Source organism: Echiichthys vipera, assembly GCF_963691815.1.
Source record: "Echiichthys vipera genome assembly, chromosome: 5".
Classification (NCBI taxonomy): domain Eukaryota; kingdom Metazoa; phylum Chordata; class Actinopteri; order Perciformes; family Trachinidae; genus Echiichthys; species Echiichthys vipera.
The window spans coordinates 17,977,069-18,004,340 of NC_139830.1; the positions used below are offsets into that span (position 1 = coordinate 17,977,069).

The window sequence follows — 27,272 nt, forward strand, 5'->3', positions numbered from 1 at the left end:
TTCAGCATGATCTAATATTTCCCTCTCATTTTAAACTGCAATAATACTACTAACTCAAACACATTCTCCATGTATAAATATTGCTAAAACAAGGGCCTATCTATTATAACAAAGGATTAGTAGTTGCAAATATTTACAGAGAATAAATAAAAACCTTTACAGGTGTTATTTAAAAAAACAAACTGAAGCAGACAAATGATCTGCATACTGTACTGATGGCTCCAAGCTAATTTTATTTAACAGATCAATGTTTTCATCTAACAGAGATCTTCATCAGGTATTGTCAAATGTTTTACTTGACTTTTGCTAAATATTTACACCTGGTAACTGTCAGGTAATAGCTGTTATGTAGCTAATTGAACCAACAGACAAAGGAACTAGGCTTTACCCGTAAAACCTGTTTGGGCACGGTACGGATGGACAGTGTGAGTGCGCCCTTAGAGTGAGGGGTAAAAGGATGTGGACCGTCAACACATCTGACCTAGTACTTTATTAAAGTGCCATTTGTTAATAATGTAAAGTGAGACGTTTTTAAATGACATTTCACAAAAATAGCACTCAAATTTCAAAATCAATATTTGGAAGTTAAAACTTTTTGCTTCATAGATAGTCGAAGATTGGGCTACAGATGTTTTCCATGTTGTGTTTTTCCTGTTACTAAAGTCTTTACCAGCTTTTTAACTTCATAGTAATTTGAAACTAGCTACTTACAGTAACTGCCACTTCATCCCCGGCAACCTTCCTATCTACCTAGTAGTTCATCCACCTCATCTTTCAACATGAAAACAAGTACAGTCTAGAAAAGAAAGAAGAACTGTATTTATGAAGAGCTGCAACCCAAACTTTATAGATTGCTTTGTATATTTACAGTTTCACCGTTCTTTCCAGCCTCATCCTTAACTGTTGTTCAGTTTAGGAACACGTTTTGAAAAAGTGAGAACGTTGTTCACTAGTGGAAATTAGGCTCTTGGACAGAATGATTACACGACAGGCTGTTTTAATTTCTGTTGGCATGTCTGCAAGCTTGGTGTGTGTGCAGCTGAGTAAGTAGGCCTGTGGGCGCATTGGAGGTTGGACAGTAGAACATGCTGGTGCTAGGACATAGGACTCACTCTCCTACTACTATCACACACATGTACTCACTCTCATACACGCAGAAACAGGGCAACAATGACCCCATTCTCACACAGCAGCCCAAGACAGAGCTGGGCTCACAATGGCAGGAGTCACCGCAGGGGGGGATGGGGGGCAAAGGATGGGAGATAGTGGCAGCGAGGGGCGACTGTAGGCCTCGAATGACAGAGCGAAGAGATGGATGGAAGCAAGGCAGGATGGGTATAGGAATGCAGTGGCTGTGGAGAAACCCCTGGAGGCTCAGTAGGGAAAGGAAATAGAGAGATGGATGGGGGAGGGAAAGATGTAGGCAGGAATAGGGAAAAGTATAAGGCCAGTTTGAGAGGAGGTCAAACCATTCTTCTTTCTCTCAGTGAGCCATCTACAGATTAAGGCTAACGGTCTTGATGGACTGTAGACTGCAGTTTTTCATGATATGGAATGTGTCTGTCTGTACTATAGGCTTCATTATATCAATACACTTCAAGTTCAAGTCAAAATCACATAACAAACATATGAACTTGAGCATTTACAGCTCATAGTGTAACCACTGAAACAAAACTCTTCATAGCGACAACCCGAGTTGAAGTAGATCACATAGCTTTACCAAATCATCCAAACATAATGTAAATATACCATTTGTAAATATATTGAAATGATACTACAATTTAAATGAGTTCCAGTGATATTGTGACCCACAGAAATGAGTAAGTGTGAGTTACATTGTGTTTCCTTTTAGCCACGTTAGCAGCTAGTGGTGGCCCTCCACAATATTAAATGGATTGCTATGAAATTTGGATATATACATAATCCCCAGCGATGAATCCTAATGACTTTGGTGATCCCCTGACTTATCCCCTCTAGCGCCACTAGAAGACTCACATTTGTGGTTTTGAGTGAAATATCTCCAGAAGTATTGGATGGATTGCAATGAAATTTGGTACAAAAATGAATGTCCACTTGAGGATCAATTATAATTACTTTGGTGATGCCATAACTTTCATATTCTGGCATCATCCATCAATTGTTCTGATACTGAGGTGTATGTCCAAATTCCAGCAAAACTAATGGCATTCACATCAGCATCACCTGCACTTTGTGTTTAGTGCTAATTAGCAAATATTAGCATGCTAACAACCTAAACTTAGCTGGTGAACAAAGTAAACATAGCATATTGACATTAGGTTTTAGCTTACAGCACAGCTAGTGTGTCTATAGGCTACATTAAAGCAGCAAATTCAGCCAAAAAAGCAGCGCCCCAAAATACCTACGACCACCAGAAATGGTTTCCTGTTTTTGACAGTGATTTATTGTTGCATTTGTCTTTTGTTGGCGATATCCATTCAGATGAGACATCTAATGTCCTGTTGAGATCAATGGAGTTGACTTTCAACCATCTGCAACATCAATTGTGGGTTAAAAAAAAAGTGTATTTTAGTGGACTGAAGAGTCACAGTGAGGGAACATTATAGCACCGTATAACAAACCTAAAGTCAGGCTGATGGCATCAAACAGTGAAGAGTGTCAGGACCGTTAGAAGGACTTTGGACTGTGTTCAGTTCTCTGGCACCACGTGGACTCGGCCACACTGCTAACAGATGTTTGTATCGGCTCGCTGTCAGATGGAAACACTGCTGAGTTTCAGTCTGTCTCACTCAGCCGAGTTACAGTGACACAACTAAACCAAACAGTGACACCCAGTCAATGGCTGCATGATTGCAAACGAATACACATGCGTGCGCCCACACACATCACAATTATTTTCTCCACTGCTCGATGAAAAGTTGATTTGAGGCCAGTTAACTCTCTTTCACTGCAGTGAGGCTCAGGCTCTCTGTGGACTTGCCAAGCATACTGACACACATTTACACATCCTCCTGCTGTATGTTGTTTTACAGTATGCATTGCATAATACAGCGGAGTAACAGTTTTAGACATAAACACAGCAGATCGATGTATAGAGCATATTGGCTGTGACTTGATTTGCTGCTTATGATCACTGTTCAATGTTCAAATGAAGACTTAGTCACATTTTGGATCATGAAAGTGTATCTATGCACACAAGCAGGCATACTGTACTCCAGTGGATTATATTATTGCAGTGTATTTGCATGAGCAGACAGAAGGCTCATAGCTTCAAGTGTTTCTAAATCCCTGCCTGCAAAACAGGCCTGAAAAGTATTTTATTTTACTCCGAGTCAGTAGACAGGCAAACAGTGGTGAAGTAAACCCCACGTTGAACGCCACAGGCAGTGCCTTTCTTCATTATTTAATTCTCTAATTCACCTCTTCAGTCAGACGGAGCGTCTCAGAAGCAACGGAACGAGAGGTCGTCGGAAATTAAGGTCAAGATGACAAAGAAGTATAACCAGAGGGGGAAACAATCAGCTAGAGGTACAAAAAAAAAAACATTTGCTTTTTACTTTTTTTCTTAAAGTGTAATACTGGCCTTAAATCATCCCATGGTCTTTTTCGGCAGTTACATACTTCTAATAAGTTACAACTATTAACAGAGAAATCTGGGGGAGTCGCTAACAGCCGGACTTTGCTAACACTGATTAGCTCGGGGCAGTACGGTGAACGCATTAAAAAAACTTTTTTAACCACTAAAACTGCTCAAAATAACACCAAACTTCTGCAGTAGCATGATAAGAGTCCCTAGAATGAAGCACATACAACCTAGTTAGTGAACCCGGAGTTTATTAAAAGAGTGTTTTGAAAGACCTTCGTTGCCACTGTGTGCACAAGGTTGCTACTCATGGGGGGAGGGATTGTTGGGTCTATGTAAATCAAAAATAAGTCATAGCGTGTGGTCTTTACCTACTCCTTATGTAAAGTGTCCTGAGATAACTTTTTTTTGACACTGTTAATTGAATTGGCCCAGTTACCAGCTCCTCTTGTAGTAAAGTCCATTTATGACGATTAGCAAATGCAATCCATAAGAAGGGAGCCATTTTATGTATAAAGATACTTATCATGCTCATGGTTTGGTGTTATTTTGATTATTAGTGGTTAAAAAAACGTTTTAATGCCTTCTATGTGCTGCCCCGAGCTAATCAGTGTTAGAGCGACTCTCAGATTTCTCCGTTAATAGTTGTTACACAAAAAAAACTGTCTCAATGGCTAATTTGATGTCTGCAAGTGCTAAAAAGACCACGGGAGGACTTTGCGCTGGAATTACTCATTAAGAAACCATAACTCGATAGCTAACATTTAAAAAAAAAAAAGCAAAACGCAAATGTATTGTTTTCGTACCACCGGAATTCCACTTTAAGTCAAAGTTTCCAGCAGAATAACACTCTTACATATAAAGCACAATATGACTTTGTGTTTCACACCACTACAAAGGGCAAAGCTGTACGCTCCAGTAGACAAGGCGATAAACACAGTAATGTCATACACTCACACTTTCATTGGCCCAACCTTGAACTGCTGTATGTTCAGTGGCCGTTGACTCTGCTGTTAGAGGGTCATTGTTGTTTGCCAGCAGCCTGGCACGGAGAGTGGGGAGTCGGGCCAAGCAGAGAGGGCGCTGGGTGTCCCCCGAGCCGGCTATCACCCACTTTCACAGTGGAGTCAAGTAAAGGGCACTTCAGTCAGACAACAGACATAAAGTGTACAGAGTCAATACTAGAGAGCCATGTTTAATTCAGCGTTCATGTTCAGGAGTTTTTACATGTAAACATATCATGTTTGTACAGTGGAGCTTTTTCCTGGACAACCCACTGAGAGTTAATATAGTGCAGTGACTGGTCAGTTTTTCACTTGTTCAGAAAGATCAGCATTAAAAGTCTCAAGAATTATTTATCCACTCGAAACGAACAAAAGTAATCCCTCTTAATCCCCACTTATACGCACTAGAGGTGTGTGGTGGTGTCTGTATCTGCAGAGACCCTGCCCTCTGCCTGGATTTTCTGATTTTCTTCTCATTTGTTGTTCTCCGGATGTTCTTGGCGTCAGCCTTTGGGCACCGGACGTGTAGCCCAAAATGCAAGCACGAGCACGCGTACAAGAGGAAGCTATAAAAAAGATTGGGATTGGCTTTCACCCGCTGGTCCAGCGTGATTCAGGGGGCGTGCTTTGAATGTCCCGCTCATTCTGCATTTAAATGTGATTTAGTTATATTTTCAGTCCTACTTATCTTAAAACAAGTGAAAAACTAGTCTCCTGGTCGTAGAAATGTTCAAGTATTTTTCAAGCTATAAAAGAACTATAAAAGAACTGTCAAATTAAGCTGTGTTTGTTTGTTTGTTTGTGGGTGCATGTTTTGCATCATTAATAATAAGAAGAAGTGAAACACACTTGAATGAGGTTGTTTCCCCAAACTTGATAGAGGAAACAGGCGTCACTCCTGGATAAAAAAAACGAAACACTGTCTTGTTATCTTGGTGATTTTTACTGACGAGTCTTGTTGTGACGACTTCATGAGAGTTTTGTCCGTTAGTTGTTAATAAAATGCCCAATGTCATAAAGACATGAGGTGATTCTTTTTTTTTATTAACACGTTTGTTCTGAAGCTTCTTTGAGGAAACGAAGTTGTAGTTATTTTTTGCACCCCAGATTCCTCTTTTGTCCACAGGTAAATTGGAAATAGTTGAATTTAGCCTTAAATTTAAAGGCTATATTTCTTGTTATTTCTGTTGTAACATACAGATCAATATTTACCTATATATATATATATATATATATGTCAGACAAAAGCAGTTTGTGCAACTTGTCAAACTAAAGGAGCTTTATAAAAGTAAAAATCTGTTTTAAAAAAGCCCTCTAAAAATTCCCACACAGTAAGCAGTTCCTCAGCTTTCATGCCACACACACACACTCCATGTAAAAAAAGGCCGCCTCATTTAATACCTCAATCTCTTCTGAGAGAGAAGCTGCCTGGTCACACGAATCTGGCAGCTGTGTTTGTGTGGAGACAAAGTGAATGGCTTAAGGGTGAAACTGTGCCACTGCGCAGCTCAGGATTAGAGCCCCTATGGCCTGTGGTGGTACAAGTGGATCCAAACCAAGGTATCAATGACATGGGAGCACACTCACTACAACCTCCAAATCAAAGCATAGGGGAGCGGAGAAGACGCCCGCTGATTCCCTGCACGTCTCGCTCTGGCATTCATCAGTTTTTTGCCTTAATTGAATGTTGCTCTAAACGTCCTCACAACGTTTTCAAAAATCAAGCTGTAAATCTAATATGTGTGTCTGTGTTTGATTTTTTTTGCACACAGTATCCAAACTAAAGAGGATTTTTAAGTTCTCAAAGTAATTTTAGAGAGATGTTTTATGTCTTGTGCTTGAAATCTCTTGAGAGACGAGATGTGTGAAAGCCAAAGGAAAATGGAGAGACCTATTGAGATACAAAGACATCTGGTATGTGCTGCCAGGAAAATGACAAAAGCTCTCCCTGCAGTCATCTCTCTTTACCTCTAGCAGCCCGCATCTTTTCATCCGCTCGTTATTACCCTCTTTCTCGCAGTGCTTGTTCCTTTTCTCCCCCATCTCGCTCTCTGTTGCTTGCCTTTTCTTACTCCCCTGCCCCGGCTCTTCCTCCCCTTTCAGCTGCCTCTTCAACATTTTTCATTCTCCTCTCTTGCCCTCATTTCTGCAGCTCTTCCCTCTTGTCATTTTTTGTCCCTGTCTTGCCTCTTCCCTCCTCTCATCCTCTGTGTCCCCTCCCCCATTCATCATCTTCAAACTGCCACCCCGCTTTGCCTCCTCATCTTCTTACCTCCACACTCCCACCCCCCACATTAACTACACACAATCCACCTCTCAGTAACTGTGGGGTTTTTTTTGACTCCCTCCACTCTTTTTCCCTGCGTCTCTTCTTCAATTTCTTCTCCCCGGTGTGTTGTGATGGTAGCCAGGCTGGCGACAGCTGCAACAGCAGACAGTCAGGCAGTGGGCAACGACAGAGGGAGGGAGGGGAAGAGGGGATGATGATGGGGGGAAAAGAGGCGATGCAAAGATGAAGAGACAGTCATGAGGCAGTAGGGTTGGAGGGGGAGGTTACTTTTTTTTGTTGGCATGGTTTTGATCTTTCGCCGAAGCAGAAACAGAGACGCTGGGCCCGCGGGGCGGGGCGGGGCGGGGCGGGGGGGGGGGGGGGGGGGGTGGCTGCTCAGCATCCCACGGGCCTGTATCTCATCTGTGTTGATGCTCTGTATTTGTCACTCTGAGAGGCGGGGGTGTTGTGCCTAAACAACCAGCAGCTCTGTGCGTGCAGGGGGGTGAGAAGCTGTGAAGGTGTTGTGAGCTGCAGAGGGAGGTATCAGAGACTCTGTCGGGAGTTTGGCGGGACCTGATTTGCTGACTTAGCGCCACGGCAACAGCTGTTCCACCCTGCAGGCTAGACCTGTTTCTGTGAAAAGGAGGAGGGTGAAAAAATGACTGATAGGGGGGAAAGGGAAGAAGGATGTTGGAAAGAGAAAAAGGGAAATGTCTGCACAAAAGTGCTCTCATACACTCAGAGAAATAGTTTTAATGATGATTGAGCCGTTTGTGTTCTGTATCTTAGTGTTTATTCCTCACATACTGAGGATCAAAGTTTTGACATACCGGCTGAGAGACCTGCAAGGCTACACTTCATTGAAGCTTGAATATTTGTTTTGAGGCTCTAGCCCCAATAAAGAATGCCCTAAACTTAAAGGAACACTCACAACTTTTCAGTAATGGACTCCCTGGAAAGTTGCCGTACTTGGAAAAGATAGATTTCGAAAGAACGGCCAAATAAAGCAATAAATGGTGAGATATCCTGACCCTGACTGTCTCGAGTGCCAAACTCCAAAAGCTCTGGACGCTGCATTATTGATTGAATTCTTTATTTTCGTGTCATGCACATAAAGTCCCCAACCCTCATGTGTTTACAAAGACACCAACATTTCCGTTGCAGTGTAGAGCCTCCCTACCAAATCTGTCAGTTTATAACACAGGTGTTTCAGAGTTATCCCAAAACCCAGTCTGAAATAACACTGATGACATTTTGCAAGGCATTAGACAGCTGTTTTCACAGAATACTCTGCATAATGATGTGTACAATCAGCGGAGTGGCCCTTTTTAAACAGAAAAAATTAAGTGAGAGGAAAAAAACGAAAAACAAAGCATCCTCATGGAGGCATGAGGGTTTCCTTCTCTTCTTTCCCAGCATCAGAGTCTCGGTCTGTGAACTCTGCCCTTGTTACCATAACAACAAGTTAATGACACAGCAGACTGAACTGAGCCAAAATAACACAAAACAATAACAGTTAACCAGTCGAGCTTTGCGTGTCATTCACTTTTCACGGTGACTAAAGACTGAAGATTGTTTTCATAGCTTCATTAAGTCTGTCATGAGGGGGCTCACACCGTATGTTAGGAAATCTAGATCAAGTCCAGCAACACAGAATGCCCTTATATGTGACGGGAGGGGAATTTGATTTCTTAGCCAAAATGTCAAGTCCTGAAAAATCTTTACTTACAATCTTGAAGATTTTGTTCTCTGTGGCGGCTCCTGTGGCGATAAGCGGCCATTGTCTCTTTGTTTTTGATGTTTCATCATCAGTAGTCGTCACTCTTCTTTTTGTTTATTCGGCTTTACTCACGGTTCTAGCAGAGACAAAAACTGTATGCTGCTTCACACACAAGTGAATTCAAGTGCAAGTCTGTTGTGACCCTCTCCGCTATCGCTGTTGGGGACCTCGGGAATGTCACCACAGACAGCCGGTTCGTAATACCAGGCTTTCATCAGTGGGCCATATTGTGTTACCTCGTAGGGAGTCGAAGATCGGTTCCAGTTGAGAACTGGTAACAAATTGGAATATGAACTGGATTGGATGAGTCTGAGCTTATCTGTTCCTTTTATCAATGCCAGCGTGTTTTTCATTAGAAAACAGTGATGTCAAACTTGTGACTACGCTGCTGGAAACTCGCATCAAATAGGAGTCATGGTGGAAAGCGAGGCGTTACATTGGTGCCATGCCGGCAGACGTAAAGTGTAGTTCTGGCTCATTTGCACTGTCGCCTCACAACAAGAAGGTTCCAGGTTCGCATCCCGACTGGGGGCCTTTCTGTGTGGAGTTTGCATGTTCTTCCCGTGTCTGCGTGGGTTTTCTCCGGGTACTCCAGTTTGCACGTGTTAGGTTATTTGATGACTCTAAATTGCCCTTAGGTGTGAATGGTTGTCTGTCTCTGTTCGATTCTATGTGCCCTGCGATAGACTAGCGTCCTGAGGGTGTACACCACCTCACGCCCGATGTCAGCTGGGATCGGCTCCAGCCCCCCGCGACCCCGGCAGGGACAAGCGGTTAAAGATGAATGATAAATGATATACATCAAACAAGCCATCGAGACAGTTTTTTCCATTTATCACCAATAATGGCTAACACTGAGCACTAAACCATCCAAAACCGCTAATATTGCTCAAAGTAGCACCAAACCTCTACAGTAGAATGATAACAGTCCCTATACATAAAATGAAGCGCCAACAATTTTGTTAGCGAACCCAGAGTTTATTAAAAAAGAGTGTTTTACAATGATACAAGCCTTAGCAGAAGGCTCTGTTCATATTGAGAGGCAGTCCATAGAAGCTGATTACCGGATGGACGGGAGTTCAGTTCAAGGAGAAAAGTATTGAACCACAAAAAGACTATGGAATGGAAATATGGCAGAATTACTTTGAAAAACCAGAAAACCTAAATAAAACAGAAAGCTGTACAAATCTTCTCTCCTTTAATCTACACTGTGATCAGATGCAGATGATAAAACAGTCGTGCTGACGCTGAAAATCTGTGCAGGTCGACTCTTTTTTCACACACAGGAAATCGATCAGCAATTAATAAAGGATCGGTTATTGGTCTACAAAATCTTATCAATTCCCATCCCTACGGCCTCATTTTTAGATTAGATAGATTTTGGAATGACAATCTTGTTGCTTTTTTGGCACTTAGAGGCCACTGTACTGAGATAAATTACTTTGGTTTAAACAGGAACAGACCAGGGAAGGTCAGTTTCTCCAAAAACTATTTTTAGCTCAACCCTAAATACACACCTGGGGTTCAAAACCTGCAAGAACCTGCATCAAATCTTTCATCCTAAGCCTAAAGTGTATCCTTTAACTGCATATCCTCGTGTCTCAGGTTCTCTTCTGCAGGGAGGATTAGAAACACCACAAGCAAAACATGTTTGTTTATCGTGTTATAAACTTTGATGTAAGTGGCTCTGACTGAAATACTGCCACTCAGGGGAGCTTTGATTGCATTCCTCTATGGGGAAATATGTGAGTGGGCTGTGAGCTAATGTGTCACCTGTGCTCACTGCGCTGACTAACCAGCCTGCAGATCATTAGTCGGGCTAAATCCTTCCTGGTTACTCCTCCATAAGTGTTTGAACAGTGACTCAGGAGCATTTCTCAACACTTAGCTGGGGTCAGGGTCCAAGGATGGAGGAAAGAGCAGTTTAAAGGTTAAATCAACACTTAATCACACTCTCTGTGGGGGCTGTAAGTTTGACAATCAGCAGGTGTCTCTGACAGCTGATCAATAATATTTGGCTGTGACAGAACAGTGACGTACTGTAACGTTTCACACTGTTTGTCCTGAACCCTGCACTCAATGGCCGACTGGTGCATACCCACAGTGTGGCCGTCCTTAATGGGTTTAAATGGTATCGATATACTTTCACAGCAGACCAGGGGCGTTTTTTCAACATTATCTGGATATCTTTGCTGAGTAGAATCCCTTTACAATCCAGGACATGGACATAAAAACACCCAACCAGGGCCTTCATATCAACAGTAGAGCTCCAACAATTAGTCAAATAATTGATAAGTCGATCAACAGAAAAGTAATTGGCAACTATTTTGATAATCGAATAATGATTTAAGTATGTTAGGGATGTTTTCATGCTTTTTAAATGTGAGAATTTAATAATTTTCTTTCTGACATACGATAATAAACTGAGTAGCTTTGGATTTTGGTGGCTCTAGGGACAGAATATCTGTTTTGGTTGCTGGTGGTTTGTGATAAATTAAATAATCCCCTGATGTTTCTTCTCCCATTAGATCAAAATTTCAATACTTTACAACCAAATACCTGTAAAACTAATGGCATTCCCAACAGCTTCAGCTGCACTTCAGTGCTAAGTAGAAAATGTTAAGATGGTGTATATGGTAAACATTATACTGTTAAATTCATCATTTGATCATGACATTTAAGAGCAGCGGAGCAGCAGTTATTCTTGTTGATTAGAAGTAAAATTGACTTATTATAGTGCGATTAATCAATTACACATTCAGGCCAGTAATTTTCCCCATGATGCTTGTTGCTATGGACTTTGTAGTAACCAGGGAGCTTGTCAGCTATTTATCCTCGTTCGTACACTTTACTCTATTTTGAGATAACATTTCCAGCAGCGTTGCATTGTGTAAAAGCCACACTATCCTTGAGGACTTTTTCCCTCCTCCCTCGCTGTGATAAAATGTGCCGTGCTGCCTCCGACGCCCTCGCGGGTGTTATTTGTGTATCGCTGCACTTCAGGTTTCTGTGCTGCCATTGGAATACAAACATGTTAGTGTTTGGCGTGTCACGTGCTGTATGGATGAAATGCTGGCGGTAGTGAAAACCTGTGGCAGGATGAGTGTATGAATGATCGCAGGGAGTGTGAAAGTAACACAGTGATGTTCTAATTAAATCAAGAGGAAGCTGGGGAGCAGGTGGAAGGGCTTTCAGTGTCTGTCTTTCCTCGTCAGCCTCTTCTTTTTCTGTCTCTCTCTGTTCCCACCCCGCCCTCTACCTACAGGCAACAATGTCTCCCGTATGGATGCGCTTCACATTCATTCACACACCAAACAAACCAGGAAAGACACACCCATCTAAGCATGCAAACACATCGTTCTCACATGTCTCTGAGTCTGTCTGGACTCCATCTTCTTCTCTCTGGAGAGAGACAGAAGGAGTTAGCCCCGAGGAGGCAGCTGTCCCTTACAGAGACGTCAGCGTCAGAACAGAAAAGACGACTGGAGACAGCACTTCTTCACTTCAGTATTTCCATTTTATGCTGCATTATACTTCTAGTTCTCTACATTTTAAAGGAAATTTTTATTCTGCTACATTTAACAGTCACAAGGTGTACATACACACATGATTGTACATTTGTACAATTGTACATGCCAAAAAAGTGATCAACTAATAAGACTTCATACTTTTTTGTAGAATAAACCCCATTAATCCCAACATTATTGAAAGTTGAGCAGCAATGAATGAATAATTTTATTACGGATGAATCATCTGATTGTTTTCTCTAGTAATCAATTCATTGTTCGGGCTTTGGCCTTTCAGAAAATAGTGAAAATGTAATCTCACTGTGACTGATATTAGACATCCTCAGTCAATTAAAGTGTAAGTCTGGCGCAAAATCATTGAATGGTCTTTTTCGGCATTTACATACATCAATTAAGGCATCGAGACTGTTTTTTTGTCGTACTATAAACAGAGACAGCAGGGAGAGTCGCTAACAGCTTGACGTGGCTAACACTGATTAGCTCAAGGCAGTATGGTGAAGGCATTTAAATGTCTTTTTTAACCACTAATATTGCTCAAAATAACACCAAACCTCTGCAGTAGCATGATCCTCCATGAGTCCTTACACATAAAACAGAGCACCAATGGGCTCCTTCCTTTGCCGTGTGCAAACACTCTGACACATGCAGGAACAGGAGAGCTGTTACCAAAAGAAAAGCTGTAAGAAGAACTTCAGCGGGAGTGACATTGACATAAGTAATGTCTAAGTAAACCATGTCATTACTGGGGTTACAGGAAAATCAAAAACATATATTAATAATCGAATGTATACATGTGATATGTAATAATCTTAAATTGAATATATGATATTCATTATATGATTTTTTTAATGTTTCTCAAATTTAAAACAAATTTCAAGTTATTTATTGTGCTCAACAATTACAAGAAGCACTCGTGAAAAAACAGTACAATTCTCCCTCCAACAATGTTCATGATGTATGTATTAAAAAGAAAATCACACAAGTTAAAGCAATGATTACAATATTATTATATTATTATTTATAATAATTGATAATCAACCGATTTATTCAGCAATAATATAAACTAGTTAAACCTTCACCTTAACTAGCTACAACATTTAAATACTGCTCACACATTATTGCATCAATAATCATCTCTATCATAATGTAACACTCTGATATGCAGGACTTTAACTTGTAGTGGCGTATTTTTCACAGTGTGGCATACTTGTATTGAAGTAAAGGATGTGTAAACGTCTCTCTGACTGTGGAAATATGTCCAGACTGGTCTCAGATCAATTCTTTATCTCTGAAAATGGTCTCTTAGCGAGTTTGTGGACAGAGCCGGGCACAGAGAGGCACACCTTTATCGCGTGAAAGCTTGTGCGAGTGCGAGTGCGTGTGCAGGAGTGCATGTGTGTGTGTAAACAAAGACACCACTGTGTGTGTGCGTGCGTGCGTGCGTGCGTGCGTGTGTGTGTGTAGTCTCTTTCCACCACCCTTTGCATACGCCTCTAGATAAGTGAGAGAGACAGAGAGACGCTGCCCCCACCTGCCTCGCAGTGCCTGTGAACTGTGTACACTCCAAATATTTCCATAGCCAGCCCTTACACGGAAATTAAGGAGGAAGTCATACATGGAAGAGAGAAAAGAGGCCGAGAGAGACATGAGGTTCGATTCCCACGTTAACAAGGATACATTAAGATGACTGTCACTGTGTGGGACACATACACTCATCACACACTGCTGGGCCCGAGCCTTTAGTTGTGACCCTCGACAGAAACCTGTAGCGCACTGGTCCGACCACACCTGTACTGTAAACATGATTGTTATTGAACATGCACTTTTTACATGTTGTTTTTGAACGTGACACAGTGTATTTTGATATTTGGAGTATTAAACTGGACCGGAAATTTGATTAAATTTTTTTTTATTTGCTCTCAGAAGTCAAAATAACTTAAACTGATTTAAATATAGACTGTATGTTAAAAGTGTGGATGATTTAACAGTATCCTTTTTGTTAGACACGTTTAACTAATTTTTATCTGCTGATTATTTTTCCTATAAACCGATTATTTTGTTCATAAAATGTCAGAAAACACTCAAAAAAGTGCATCGAGGCCACGCTGAGGGCTTTAAACTGCCTGTTTTATTCTACTAACAATCCAAACTCAAATATATTTAATTCCTCATCAGAAAGAAGCAAGAAAACCAGCAAATATTCACATTTAAGAACTTGAAACCAGTACATTTTTGGACAGCATTTGCACTGTAACAGTTCCTGACTCATTGAGCTCTCTTTGCTGTCGGTGCAGCTTGACCTCTTGTCATTTACATATTTTCAGAGAAGAAGCACTTTTTGTTTGTATGTTGCTGTTTGATGTGTACTGTGTTACACAGCGCTGTCATCTTCTAACACAAATCTCTGTCCGCTCCTCCTCAGTCCTCATCCTGGAGCCGGTGGAGCGGGAAGACTTGGGCGGGAGGACCCTGAAGATCACGGACTTCGGTCTGGCCAGAGAGTGGCACCAGACCACCAAGATGAGCGCAGCGGGGACTTATGCCTGGATGGCCCCCGAGGTCATCAAGCTCTCCCTCTTCTCCAAGAGCAGCGACGTGTGGAGGTACTGCACTCGTGTCTGAGCTTCACCTCATTCACAGTTTGTCTTTGCGTGGGCTGCGGAGGGAGACTAACCACGTAAACTCTTTGACGTATGGATCGTAAGGTTGTCGGCCAACCAGAACTTTAAACTCCGATACAATACTAGTATAAAAAACGATATACTCTATAGGTCTTCAGGAAAGAAACACACAGTGCTGGTACAGAAAAAGTCTTTGAACACAAAACAACACAAAGTTGTTCAGAAGATTTTTCCCTGGGTGGAAAATCTGAATGAAGATCTACATTTTTTAATAGCTTTGATACTTTGATAGTATCAAATGTGGATATAGTACCATTTTAAACAAGCAGAACTAAAAGGTATTGAAGTATTGATACGCCGATACGTCGTTACAACCTTAATGTATAGTAATAAAAAAAGTCAAGCTCAAATTGTGAATATTAGTAAAGTCGGATAAAATCTAATTATGTCTATGTCACTATTTGAAAGATTTTGATAACTTGATATAACGTATTCAAATAAGTAAATGTATGCGTTAGTCAGGGTTCCCGCGGATCCTTGGAAAGTCTTTAAAGGCATTGAATTCATTAATCTAAAAACAAATAAATAAATCAAAGGTCTTAAAAATGTGAACACATGGGAAGTGGGAATTTATTCGGATGTTGTAAAAAATCTGAAATGTCCAAATAATTGGTAACATTTTGTTTTTTGAAATATTTTACCCAATGCCTCTCACCGCAATAGCTGAACCAACAAAACAGTCAAACAAGATGCACACTTTTTTATTTTGGTTTACTGTGAAATTGGTCTTAAATTTCATTCCAGGTGGCATTAAAAAGTCTTAAAAAGTCTTGAATTTAACTTAAGCTGTAGGAACTCTGGGTAGTAGTTGAGGAAGTATCCAGATCTTCTACTTAAGCACAATTGATATACAGTATATACAGTATATAGTATGTATAGTGCTGGACCTGGTACAGAAAAGGTCACATTTTTATGTTTATACATTAATCATGTGTTTTGCATATAAAATATTTTTCTGTAAAGTAACTGCAGCTGTCAGATAAATGTAAGGGAGTAAAAAGTACACTGAGTCTCTTTGAAATGAGGTGAAACAGAGGTATAAAGTGAAATGAAATAGAAATACTCGCGTTTATTTAACTTTGACGTTGCCGTCGGACCTTTGTTCACATCCTGCCTGTAACTAAAAAACTCAGTCATCAAAGTTTTAATAATTTCATGCACACTGGACTCCACTGGAAGGCTTTCAGCAGCATCTCATGGCCTTCATCAGTGGGTACAGTTGGCTCAGATCCGTGGTCACTCTCAAGGATAGGTTTTGACATGAAAACATAAAAATAAATAAAAACATAACTCTCCTCCTTGTTTGTCTCTCACAGCTTTGGCGTGTTACTGTGGGAGCTGCTGACTGGCGAGGTTCCCTACCGGGAGATAGACGCACTGGCGGTCGCTTATGGGGTGGCCATGAACAAGCTAACACTTCCCATCCCCTCAACGTGCCCTGAACCTTTCGCTCAGCTGCTGGGAGGTAAGCAGTCCGACCGCCCCGGACACTTGAGTGATTCTTAAATGAGGTCAATACTGCTGACCTTGTTGAGAAAGGGTTTTCAATTTAAACTGAGACAAACAGCTTGACAGTTTTTTTTTTTAATGATACGACCTCTTGTCCCATTCACTCATTCACTGTTGACAAGTAAACCTCCAGGAGCTTTATGTGCCCTGGTGCTGTATCGTTTAGAAGACTTAGACTTAGACAAACTTTATTGTCATTCACACACATTTTCATGTATACAAACGAAATTCCGTTGCAAGGCTCCAGAAACCACCAAAAAATATACAATATAAAAGGTAAATATAAAATATAAAAGGAGGCAAGATATAGAACTATCTACAACAAATAAAATATAAAATAAAATATAGAATAAAATAAAATATAAAATAAAATAAAATATAATATAGCAACTTAGTTGACAGAGTTGACAGCTGTTTGAAGTGAGTATTAGCAGCAGAATATTAAGTATAAATAATAAATAAACCGCACCGTACATCAAATATGATGTTAAACATGTCACAGATGAGACAGAAACTCACTCTGAAGAAAGCCCTTTGGGTTTCCACATCCACTGACTTTAAAGTGATGCAACCTTACTCAAAGTTTGGAGGTCACATTTGTTTTTGTTCTGCATCGGGAAACTGAAGAGTTAAAATGGATGAAGACCATCTGATGTTTCATTAAGTTACCTTTTCATACATCCTCGTGGGACGGATTTCTCCTTTTCACCTTGACAATAATCTGTCGTCAACTCTGTTAACAGTGGTGGAGAATGAAGCAGCTATTGTTTCACAGTTCAGGTCCTCACTTGAGTATATCTAAACTGCCTTAATGTGCTTATTCCCAAGCTTTTTTAATATATATATATATATTTTTAAATACAGATGGGTAAGCTGCGGGCCAGGTTTTAAAAAGAGGTTTCTCAAACTGTCAGACAACTTCACTCCCCTCCCACTCTGCTCCTAAAGCCCCTTTCCTCATCATGTCTTCTCTCACTTCACTTTATCTTATCCACGTTCATCCGTTAATCTCTCCTTTCTCGTCCCTCACTGCTCCCTACACTCTGTTTACTGCTGTCATCATCTCACTCTCATCTCTCTCTCTCTCTAACTTTTATCCACATACTCTCTGCGCTATGTTATGTTATTCAACCTATTAAATAAACGTCACCTGCTATAAACTATATTTTTAGCCCCGGAAACAGCTCTTAAATAACATTTTACTTGGCCTATGGCTGATGCGTTTCTCAGCACAAATTGTGTCTCTTGGTAGATGGTTTTAGTGCTGATCACTGCAGGTGTGCACCTTGTTTCTGCAACACTGTCACTCAGGGTTTGGCTCATGGTGGCTGCCATATACTGTCCCATCTTGTTCTCTTCCACTTCTGTTGTTGCCTTCTCTGCTGCCGGAAATGAAAAAAAATTAAAATCATGTCCAGATTCATGGTTAATGCAAAGAAAAGTGTTTTATAATTTTTTAATTGTTTATAACGGACAAAGTCTGATACATCTTATTCCTCAGAGTTCCATCCATTTTAAAGAAACGCCATTTAAATATGATGTGTGGTGCAGTTGCCATGGTTTGCATATTCCAGCTGTGCGTCACGCCTATTTTATAGTTATGTGTGCAGACTTCCTCTGCCAAGCCTCCTCTTCCCTCAAAAAGCTTTTTAGGAATTGAGATATCCTTCAAGTTGGTGCGCTGAGAACGATTTCCGTGTCACAGGCAGGAGGACTAAGGAGGCGAGGAGACAAGGAGACGAGGAGATGGGGAGACACAGAATAGAACAATGAGAAAACTACAGTTTGCTGCTAATATAAATTATCAATTGTGTATTAATCCACAGCAGGAAAAAGTCCCCAACTAATGCACTATTTACTCCTGTTTGAGTAACTTTTGATAAAGACTGCTGTTTATAGAAATTGCTGAGCCGTTTTAAGAAAAATGAAACTATATATTTGAAACCTAGTAGTACCGGACGGGCGTGGCTGAGTGAGGCCTGGGTGGAGAATCAGAGAGATTGATTAGACGGTGTTGGTGTTTTCATGGGATCTGTTGACATTGATAAAACATTAGCCTTATCCTTGAACAAAGAGTGTCAGCTGAAACTCCCGCTGTGCAGTTAAAGGCGTTTTAATGCAGTGTCAGCTGTAAAACTTGGTGTTTTGTGGGGCGTTTCTGGATAATATAACAGGCGTCAAAACAAAGACTATACATAAAAACTACAGTGAGCTTTTGTTGATGTGGAGGTGAGATTAATGTAATGTATAATGTACAACATTATATAACGCCTGTATGACCTCCGTGTCCACTTTTCCCCTCAGAGTGCTGGAGCCCAAACCCCCGCAGCAGGCCCTCCTTCACCAGCATCCTGAGGCGACTGCTGGCCATCGAGCAGTCGGCCATGTTTCAGATGCCTCTGGAGTCCTTTCACTCCTTACAAGAAGACTGGAGGCTGGAGATCCAGCAGATGTTTGACGAGCTCAGGGCCAAAGAGAAGGTGAGGCATCTGAAAACACTCATCCAGTCACATCTTATCAGAGATCATTCATTATATGATGAATACCGTCATTTTAGAGAAATATAGATTTAAAGAGAGATGAGCACCGCATCACTGTCTGTTCGAGGTGTTTCTGCAAATCACAATCACCTTAGCAACCAGCTTACTGCCGACAGAGGTGTCAGAGGAGGTGCTGCTGTGATGACAACCTCTTCACCTCCTCTCCTTATGCTCTTCCTCTTTTCTTCTTCCTCTCTATTCTCCTTCTCACTCCTCCTTTCCCATCCTCTTCCTCTTATCCTTTTCCTTCTCTTCCTCTCACTGTTCTCTCCTGTCCTTCATCATCCTTTCCACTCCTCTCTCTTCTGTCCTCTCTCCCCTTACCTAACCTCCTCATTCTAATCCTCTTCCTCCACTCCTCTCCTCTCCTCTCCTCTCCTCTCCTTCATCATCCTTTCCTCTCCTCTCCTCTCCTTCATCATCCTTTCCTCTCCTCTCCTCTCCTCCTTCATCATCTTCTCCTCTCCTCTCCTCTCCTTCATCATCCTTTCCTCTCCTCTCCTCTCCTCCTTCATCATCTTCTCCTCTCCTCTCCTTTAGGAGCTGAGGTCCTGGGAGGAGGCGTTGGCTCGAGCAGCAGAGGAGCAGAGGGAGCAGGAGGAGCAGCTGAGGAGGAGAGAGCAGGAGCTGGCGGAGAGGGAGATCGACATTGTTGAGCGGGAGTTGAACATCATCATCCACCAGATGTACCAGGAGAAACCCAGCGTGAAGAAAAGAAAAGGACACTTCAAGAAGAGCAGATTAATAAAACTCGGCCGAGACAGCAACTGCATCAGTCTGCCCTCCGGTGGGTGGAAGTGCGAACTGTTCACTTTGTTTTTATCTGAGTCAGGTGCACTAAACTGGCAGAGCTCCTTGCTACATGGAGTTTTTTCGGTGGAAATGTAGGACATTAGACAACAGTGATAAAGTTAATCTACGCAGATACACTGCAAAGTCCCTTCAATCTCCTTTATTACGAAGAGAGGAAAACCACAAACATTAAGATCCAGTTACTTCAGTGCATCATCAACTTTTACATTTGTTTTTCCAAAATATGGTCGAAATTTTGGCGATACAATTAAATTCAGAGTGTCCCTTGTTTTCAAAATAGCAACTTTTTCCTGTTTATTCTCTTCTAAACAGGAGATATTTGTACTTTTTTACAAGAAAGCTTTTAGATTTTTCTAACCTGCAGGTGTCTCATAGTTTTACTTGACAAATAAATTGCTAAAACATTAATTGACAAAATTGGAAAGTTATACATTCCATTTGTCTTTCAGCTAATTGTTTAATAGACTTATTGTTTCAGCGTCAGGTTCTAAATCCACAGTAGCAAGCAAACGTTTGATTGTCAGATTGAAGGTTCATGAGCATACAGGCAGGTCCAGGCTCCACATTCAGGCTGACAAACACTGACAATCGAGCGGTTAATGAGTGGAAAAGATGCTTTACATATGTGAAGGGCTGATGAGGGGAAGTGCACACAGGTGAGCAGGTGGATGTGAGTGAGGTGACTGGGACATGTGTGAGAGTTTGAGGCCATCTGGTGGACGGATGGAGAACAGCAGTGCAGGAGTGTGAGGCAGTGAGAAGAGACCGGGTGAAATGAAAACACTGTGACAGCATCTCTGTTTTATGGAAATATTTCTCCAATATTTCATGCATGGGATAATTGTTGCAAAGTAAAGAAGACTTGAAATATATTATTTTGGGAATTGTAATAAGAGAGATACAGTGTGGCTCATCCTAGTCTCCTCTCCTCTCCTCTCCTCTCCTCTAGTCTGCACCTTGCCCTGCGTGTGTTCCCAAAGGTAGAAATTATGTAAAAAAATCTGTACGAATTAAAAAAACATTTATGAATTAACTTCTGTCTTCTGGCTCAATTGTAGGCTTCGAGCACAAGATCACAGTACAGGCGTCTCCCAGTGTGGACAAGAGGAAGACTCAAGGAAGCGAGAGCACCACCCCGCCCGCCAGCCCTGGCGTCATCCCCCGACTGAGAGCCATAAGATGTGAGTGCAAAACACGCAAATATCAGAAAGCATCCTGTGTGAGAGAGAGTGAACGTAGGGCAGGAGTGTAATGTCATCCTACTGTTCTCAGTGACGCCGAGCGACGGCAGTAAGACGTGGGGTCGCAGCGCTGTGTGTAAGAAGGAGGACCTGTCGACCAGCAAGAAGAAGGGACGCACCTGGGGGCCGAGCTCCACCCTCCAGAAAGAGAGGGTCGGTGGGGAGGAGAAGTAAGTGCACTATGTGTTTACGAGACCAGTGATGAATGTAAAAATTAGTTTTACCTGAGGAAGTTGATAAGAGTTTATTTTTTAGGTGTATAAATTAGTTTTTGGTACTTTTAAGTCCCATTTTGAGTCATTAGGTGGATGTGTTTAGACCACAAGAGAAAGTCAATAGAAACACAAAAATAACATACACACACACTGAAAGTTGAGAAAATATAAACACGAGTTGTTTTCATACAGCATGAATCTGTCTGTTTAATTCTGCGATTCGCTAATTTGCAGCAGGTTAGCTGTGAGGCCAACCTTTCACCGCAAACCTACACAGATGTTGGCAGGTAGCCCAGAGTCCAGATCTAAACCCCATAGAGAATCTCTGGGAAATCCTTGGCAACAAAGTAATGGCTAAGAAACCCACTACAGTTATACAGTGGTATCGCCACAGCGGGTATTTTATCAAATTCTGAACACTAAAAAATAAATGTATTTCTGACTAAATCGAGTATTTATAATTTGTTCTCTAATTTCTATCTCCAGTGTACAGTAGATATTGTTTTAGAGGTTGGCTGTTATGTGGGTGTGTTGACATCATAGCATCTGTTTCACAGACTGAAGTCGCTCGGTGAGGGATCCAAAGTTTGGTCGTCTAGTGCACCAAATCTGGGGAAGTCCCCAAAGCATGCACCCATGACCGGTGGCTTCTCCAGCCTCAACGAAATGGGTGAGTCTTACTTTTCATTGGAAGTTAGTGACAAGAATCAATCATCTTGACTCTTTTTTTAAAAATTATTTCCCTCTCTTCAACAGAGGAGTGCTGTGAGTTTGAGGAGTCGCCCGGGTCTCTGTTGCCCTCAGACGCCAGCAGTAACGGGGCTGTGGAGGACTCAGGGTCCCTGTGGGGCAGCGTGGGGCCTAACGCCTCGCCTGCTATTGTTAATACGAGCGGGACAGGGGCGGGCTACCAGGACTCGGTCCGTCGCTGCGGCCAGAGGAAGAAGAGTGATATGTTGCTGTTGGGTTGTGCCTCTCTGCTCGCGTCTGTCGGCCTCGGGCAAGACCTGCTGCAGCTGGGAAAACTGCAGGTGAGGAGGAAGCAGCAGAAAGAAAACTGTTACATCTTTCATCTACAAAACCTTACTCTCACATAGTCAGACCTACAAAACGCTGTGGCTTGTTTGTATTTCTTTAAACCATCACAATCGTCTTGGGACTTGTTTTGGTGAAACGTGCACATGCGGAGACGGAGGAGCTATGGCACTAACATAGCTAAATCCCCACACAAGTTATATTATACATATTCATTTTTAGGGCTACACGGTGGTGTAGTAGTTAGCACTGTCGCCTCACAGCAAGAAGGTCACAGGTTCGCATCCCGACCTCGGCCTTTCTGTGCGGAGTTTGCATGTTCTCCCCGTGTCTGCGTGGGTTTTCTCCGGGTACTCCGGTTTCCTCCCACAGGCCAAAGACATGCACGTGTTAGGTTAATTGATGAGTCTAAAATTGCCCGTAGGTGTGAATGGTTGTCTGTCTCTGTACGTCTCTATGTGCCCTGTGATAGACTAGCGTCCTGTCCAGGGTGTACCCCGCCTCATGCCCGATGTCAGCTGGGATCGGCTCCAGCACCCCCGCGACCCCGGGATAAGCGGTTGAAGATGAATGAATGAATGAATGATATTCATTTTAATTTTTTTCACAATCATTCATCAAAAGAACCAAGCAGGCCAACTGCCTTATTGTAGATCCAAATTGCTGTCAAAACTTGCAATTTTAAGCGTTTAGGGTTGCTGGTGTAGTCTTCCTCCCGTCTGACTGGAGCATTATTTCCACTCAACTCTCTCTGTTTATTGCTAGTATTTGAGGTTTTATTGTTTATACCGGGTAAGCTCATTCACTCATTCCTTATTCCTTTAGGTACCTGCCCTGTTTACAGTAAACAGCTTCCTCCTGCAGACAGATTTATATACACTAAATGTTTCAAACAGGATAACACAGTGTATCAAAAAGCAGGTGTCGTCTCCTCATCTTCGACTAAAAGATCACCTTTGAAATGAGATAAAAAACAGAAAACAAGCTGCCAAATTACCCGTGCGACAACATTGAGTCAGCATGGGCCGAGGTCTGCATGGACGGGTTCCAGCGCCTTGTTCATTCTGTGTTTTGAGGATTTCCGTCGGCTGTCAAGTAGATACAGAGTGTACAGAGAGGATTAATGAAAGTAATGATTCGGTTGCAATCCTTTGCTTTATAAGGTGAGGAAGTGATTATCAAAGAAATAAAGTAAGTATATGTTTCAAAGAAGCACATCACAGCAGGTCAGATTACCCAGTTGTTTCAGTGTTGTGGTGTTTTTCTGCTGACTGTGTTTGAGTGAGACCGCTGCTCAGTGGTCCGACAACTTGTTGATGTGACCTGATGTTGTCGTCAGGTGCTCCAGGATGAGCAGGACCTCAGAGAAGAGCATCGTAAGAAGAAGGAGGGTCTGTTCCAGCGGACGGGGCGTTTTCGCCGCAGCACCTCTCCACCCAGCCGAAACCTTTCCCTCTCCCTCTCCAGACACCACGACTCTACACTCCCCTGCATGGACCCGTCTCCCTCTGTTACCCTCCTCTCTTTGTCCTCTCTGTCCGACTGCAACTCCACCAAGTCCCTTCTTCCCTCCGACCCAGACGAGTACCCCCTGACCCCAATGACGGGGGTCAAAACCCCGGCGGTGCCACCAGCTCCTGCACTCAACCCGCTCTTGGACCTGCGGGCGGAGAGCTTCAAGAAAGAGCCCAACCAGTCGCTCACGCCCACTCACGTGTCCGCAGCCATGGCCCTGAACAGAGGACACAGACGGACCCCTTCTGACGGGGCGATACGACCCAGAGCTCAAACTCTGGGACATCGCAGGACGCCGTCAGATGGAAGCATGCCCATGCCTCCTCCACCGGGGGCGCCACACTTCTCTACTAACAAAGGTAAAGGTCTAATATGACGTAGAACATGCTTTTTGCAGGGACATATTACTCAGTTTAATGATAGTTCATTCAATATTTGTTGAGATATTTTAGAGTTTTTATGTTTTATTTAGACAGGAAGTCTCATTTAGAGACATTATTTATTTAACAGGAGCGTCAAATACTTAATATAAAAACACACTGGCTCTCGTGCTGCTGCTGAGCGCAGGGACTGCTTTGAACTCTCCTTTCTCGTGGTGTGTTCAAGGCTTGTGGGAAAACCTGCGGTCCTGGATTGTAAATGTGAAAAATACTTATTTGCAAGGACTACAGTCTTCCAGGTTTTAACCATTTACTGCAACAATGATAGTGATTTTAGTGTGGCACAAACAACGTCATCACAGACACTCACAACTAGAGATGAAACAGATTATAATATACAGGTTACAGTGACTGAAATGATCACGGTTATCAGTATTATTGTTGTTAAAATTAGCTACTGATATTTACTTATATTGAAAACCACAAATAAAACCAGCAGCACTTTTTGTTACAGTAACATTAGAATAATAACAGACTTTTCCAGTGATTTTCTTGCTGCATGTTCTGCAGACAGGATCTTTAATGAAGTTTCTCTCAGCACTCTCAGAAAAAACAAATACATCCACACTTCAGTCTTAGACTCTCTTAGAGGGCTGAGCGCTGTCACTGCCTTCTGCCATGTTTTCAGTGACTCAGAATGAACTCACGTTGCTGCTCCTGCGAGACTGTTTTATCTGTTCATCATACACGGTTTTAATGATAATTATTGTCACAGTTTACCATTAAAACGTCATTATGTGATACAGAGCTAAAACGGATGATTATTTTCATCACCAGTTAGTCTGCGAAATGTCTGTAAAATATCAGAAACTACAAAACAGTCTAAAGTGACATCTTCATCAATTCACCAATAATCCAAAACCAAAAGATATTAATGTTACCTTCATATAAGAAAAGCAACTATTCTTGAGAATCAGAGGATATTTGGTACTTTTTGCTTGATCAACGACAATGAAACATTTATTTTTACATTCTTCCTGTCTCCCTCAGGTACACAGGACACGCTGGACATCCCCCGCCTCCCTGACCCCTCCGCCATCTTCCCAGTTCCCCATCGGCGTAAAGCCCCCGCTCCACCGATCCCTGACCCGGCTCCTCTCTGCCTCATCAGCCCCCTGGAGAGACCCAAGACGCTGGAGTTTGCTCCCCGGCCGCGGCCCACCCCGGCCAGGATGAGAGCCGACCCCTGGAAACTGGGCTCTCTTTCCCGGACCCTCAGCTCGTCGCCGGGCAGCAGCTGTGACAGCCCCTTAGGCTCGGGGGATAGCGGCGCCAGCACCACGAAGCCCAACCTGATGGACATGGATGTGGAGGGGCAGAATATGGACCCCACTGTCCCTCTGTGTGGAAAGCGGCAGCCTGCCACTCTGTGTGGACAGCAGTACTTGTAGTGACAAGTCTACTTTTCTGCATTCAAACCTGTTCCGGGTTGTTAGTGCTTGGGCTGAATGCCCACTGATGTCTGAGCCGAGCAAAGTGCACTCACTGACGTTTGCAAAAACACTTCTTGTCTTGTTTTAGGCACTTACTGGAAGCCATTCCTCTCATGTGTCCTTTTAGTGTCCTAATAAGGTGTGAACCCCTGATAGTGCTCTCTAACCTGCACGACACCAAGAGTCCTAGAGGCCTTGTAATGTGTTCACCCACCTACCTTACCCAACAACTCTCGCCCTCCTCAGAAGCCACCTCTATCTGCTTCTTAGTGCCCCACGACCAGGACACACTCAAACCTTCAAAAAGCCATTCAAGCACTTAAAAAGCAACTTTTTTGACTTTTTTCTAACCCTACATTCCCACTCATTTGCTTTTGCTCGTCTGTCTCACTCCAAAGTCAAAAGATGAATTCACATTTCACCTAAACATCCATCGTTTCAGGAGTGTTTCATCGACAAAGCAGGAGCTGGTCTGTTTTAAAAATCTTAATAGAGAGTGTCTTTGTTCTTATTTTGCACGCTGTCTGCTCTGCCAGTGCACATCTCCCACAAACTCTGCCTTCATCCTCAAACGTTTCATCTCTCTGCATGGGGGTCATCGTACTCTCCCTTCCCAGGCAAGGATGGGGAAAAGCCTTTTCTCACAGCACTGGTTGGACTACTCAGCCTTGGACAGGAAAAAACAAACAAAACAGAGTTTTTTTTCTCAGTGCTTGCACCATCCCAACCGCAACCTGTTGGCAAAAATGTTTTTCTATTGGTTTGGCAGACCAGGTGTGTTTCTCTTTGCGTGAATGTGTGTATATTACCGTACATGTGTGCAAGACCCAAATGGGTTCGTTTGTTTTGCGTGCTGGTGCTTTTTCTGTGCATGTTTTTACGCGCAAATGGTTCGCTGCACTTCTTCAAAATAAGATCTCCTTGTGTTTTTCTTTTACGCATTTCACATTCCTCACTAGCAGCCAGTAGCACTCCGGATAGGTCCTGTTCACACCACTGTGACGGACGCAAAAGAAGGAAAGGCTGAGGGAAAATGCTCCCTGATTTCAATGTCAACCTCATGTTGGACCGTCACATTCTCCTCTGCCGTCTCTGCAGACCAGTGGACTCTACTCGCAGCTGACAAATCAACTTTTATCTGCAGAGTTGTTTTCGCACAGTTTGACTGGCTGTGAGTGGTATTTTACTTGACAGTGCAAATTTCTCTAGGTGAGTGTGTGTGTGAGTGTGTGTGTGTGTGTGTGTGTGTGTGTGTGTGTGTGTGTGTGTGTGTTTGAGTGTGTGTCTGTGTGTGTGTGAGAGTGTGAATGTGTGTGTGTGTAATTATTTGTATGGGATGGTGACAATCCCGTCGGCAGGAGGGTGAGCCCAAACTCATTCTCCACGTGTGGTTAAGAACACTGAGTATTTATTAAATCTATTGTTAATATTGGAAAGGATTAATTGTTATTATAATGCTCTTCCTGGGATATCTGTATATATTTGTTAATATAACAGGAAAAAAAAACCTTAGGAAACATCCATGTTGTCTCCAGTCTCAACCTGTGACATTTCTGGGTTCAATGAGGAATAAGTGTGAAACGTGATGAATGGGAGACGAATAAAAATCTTAAGAAAGCTGCTTGAGTGTCAGTACATCTATGCTTTTATTTTATCCATTATAGAATACATCATTTGATAACTTAAAAAATGCTTGGTAGCAACA

At 42.4% G+C, this 27,272-nt stretch overlaps 1 protein-coding gene across 1 annotated transcript in view; it reads left to right on the plus strand.

The window, feature by feature from the left end:
- Window positions 1–26,033, plus strand: part of map3k10 (mitogen-activated protein kinase kinase kinase 10) — a gene marked incomplete at its 5' end in the record, with an annotated part of 33,127 nt that extends 7,094 nt beyond the window's left edge. The window contains 10 exon segments of the mRNA XM_083914476.1: window positions 14,568–14,748; window positions 16,143–16,291; window positions 18,640–18,815; window positions 19,416–19,662; window positions 20,747–20,869; window positions 20,961–21,099; window positions 21,702–21,814; window positions 21,901–22,175; window positions 23,519–24,053; window positions 25,125–26,033. Coding sequence (XP_083770602.1) covers window positions 14,568–14,748; window positions 16,143–16,291; window positions 18,640–18,815; window positions 19,416–19,662; window positions 20,747–20,869; window positions 20,961–21,099; window positions 21,702–21,814; window positions 21,901–22,175; window positions 23,519–24,053; window positions 25,125–25,525 — 2,339 coding nt within the window. The 3' untranslated portion in view covers window positions 25,526–26,033.
- Between the last annotated feature and the right edge of the window lie 1,239 nt (window positions 26,034–27,272).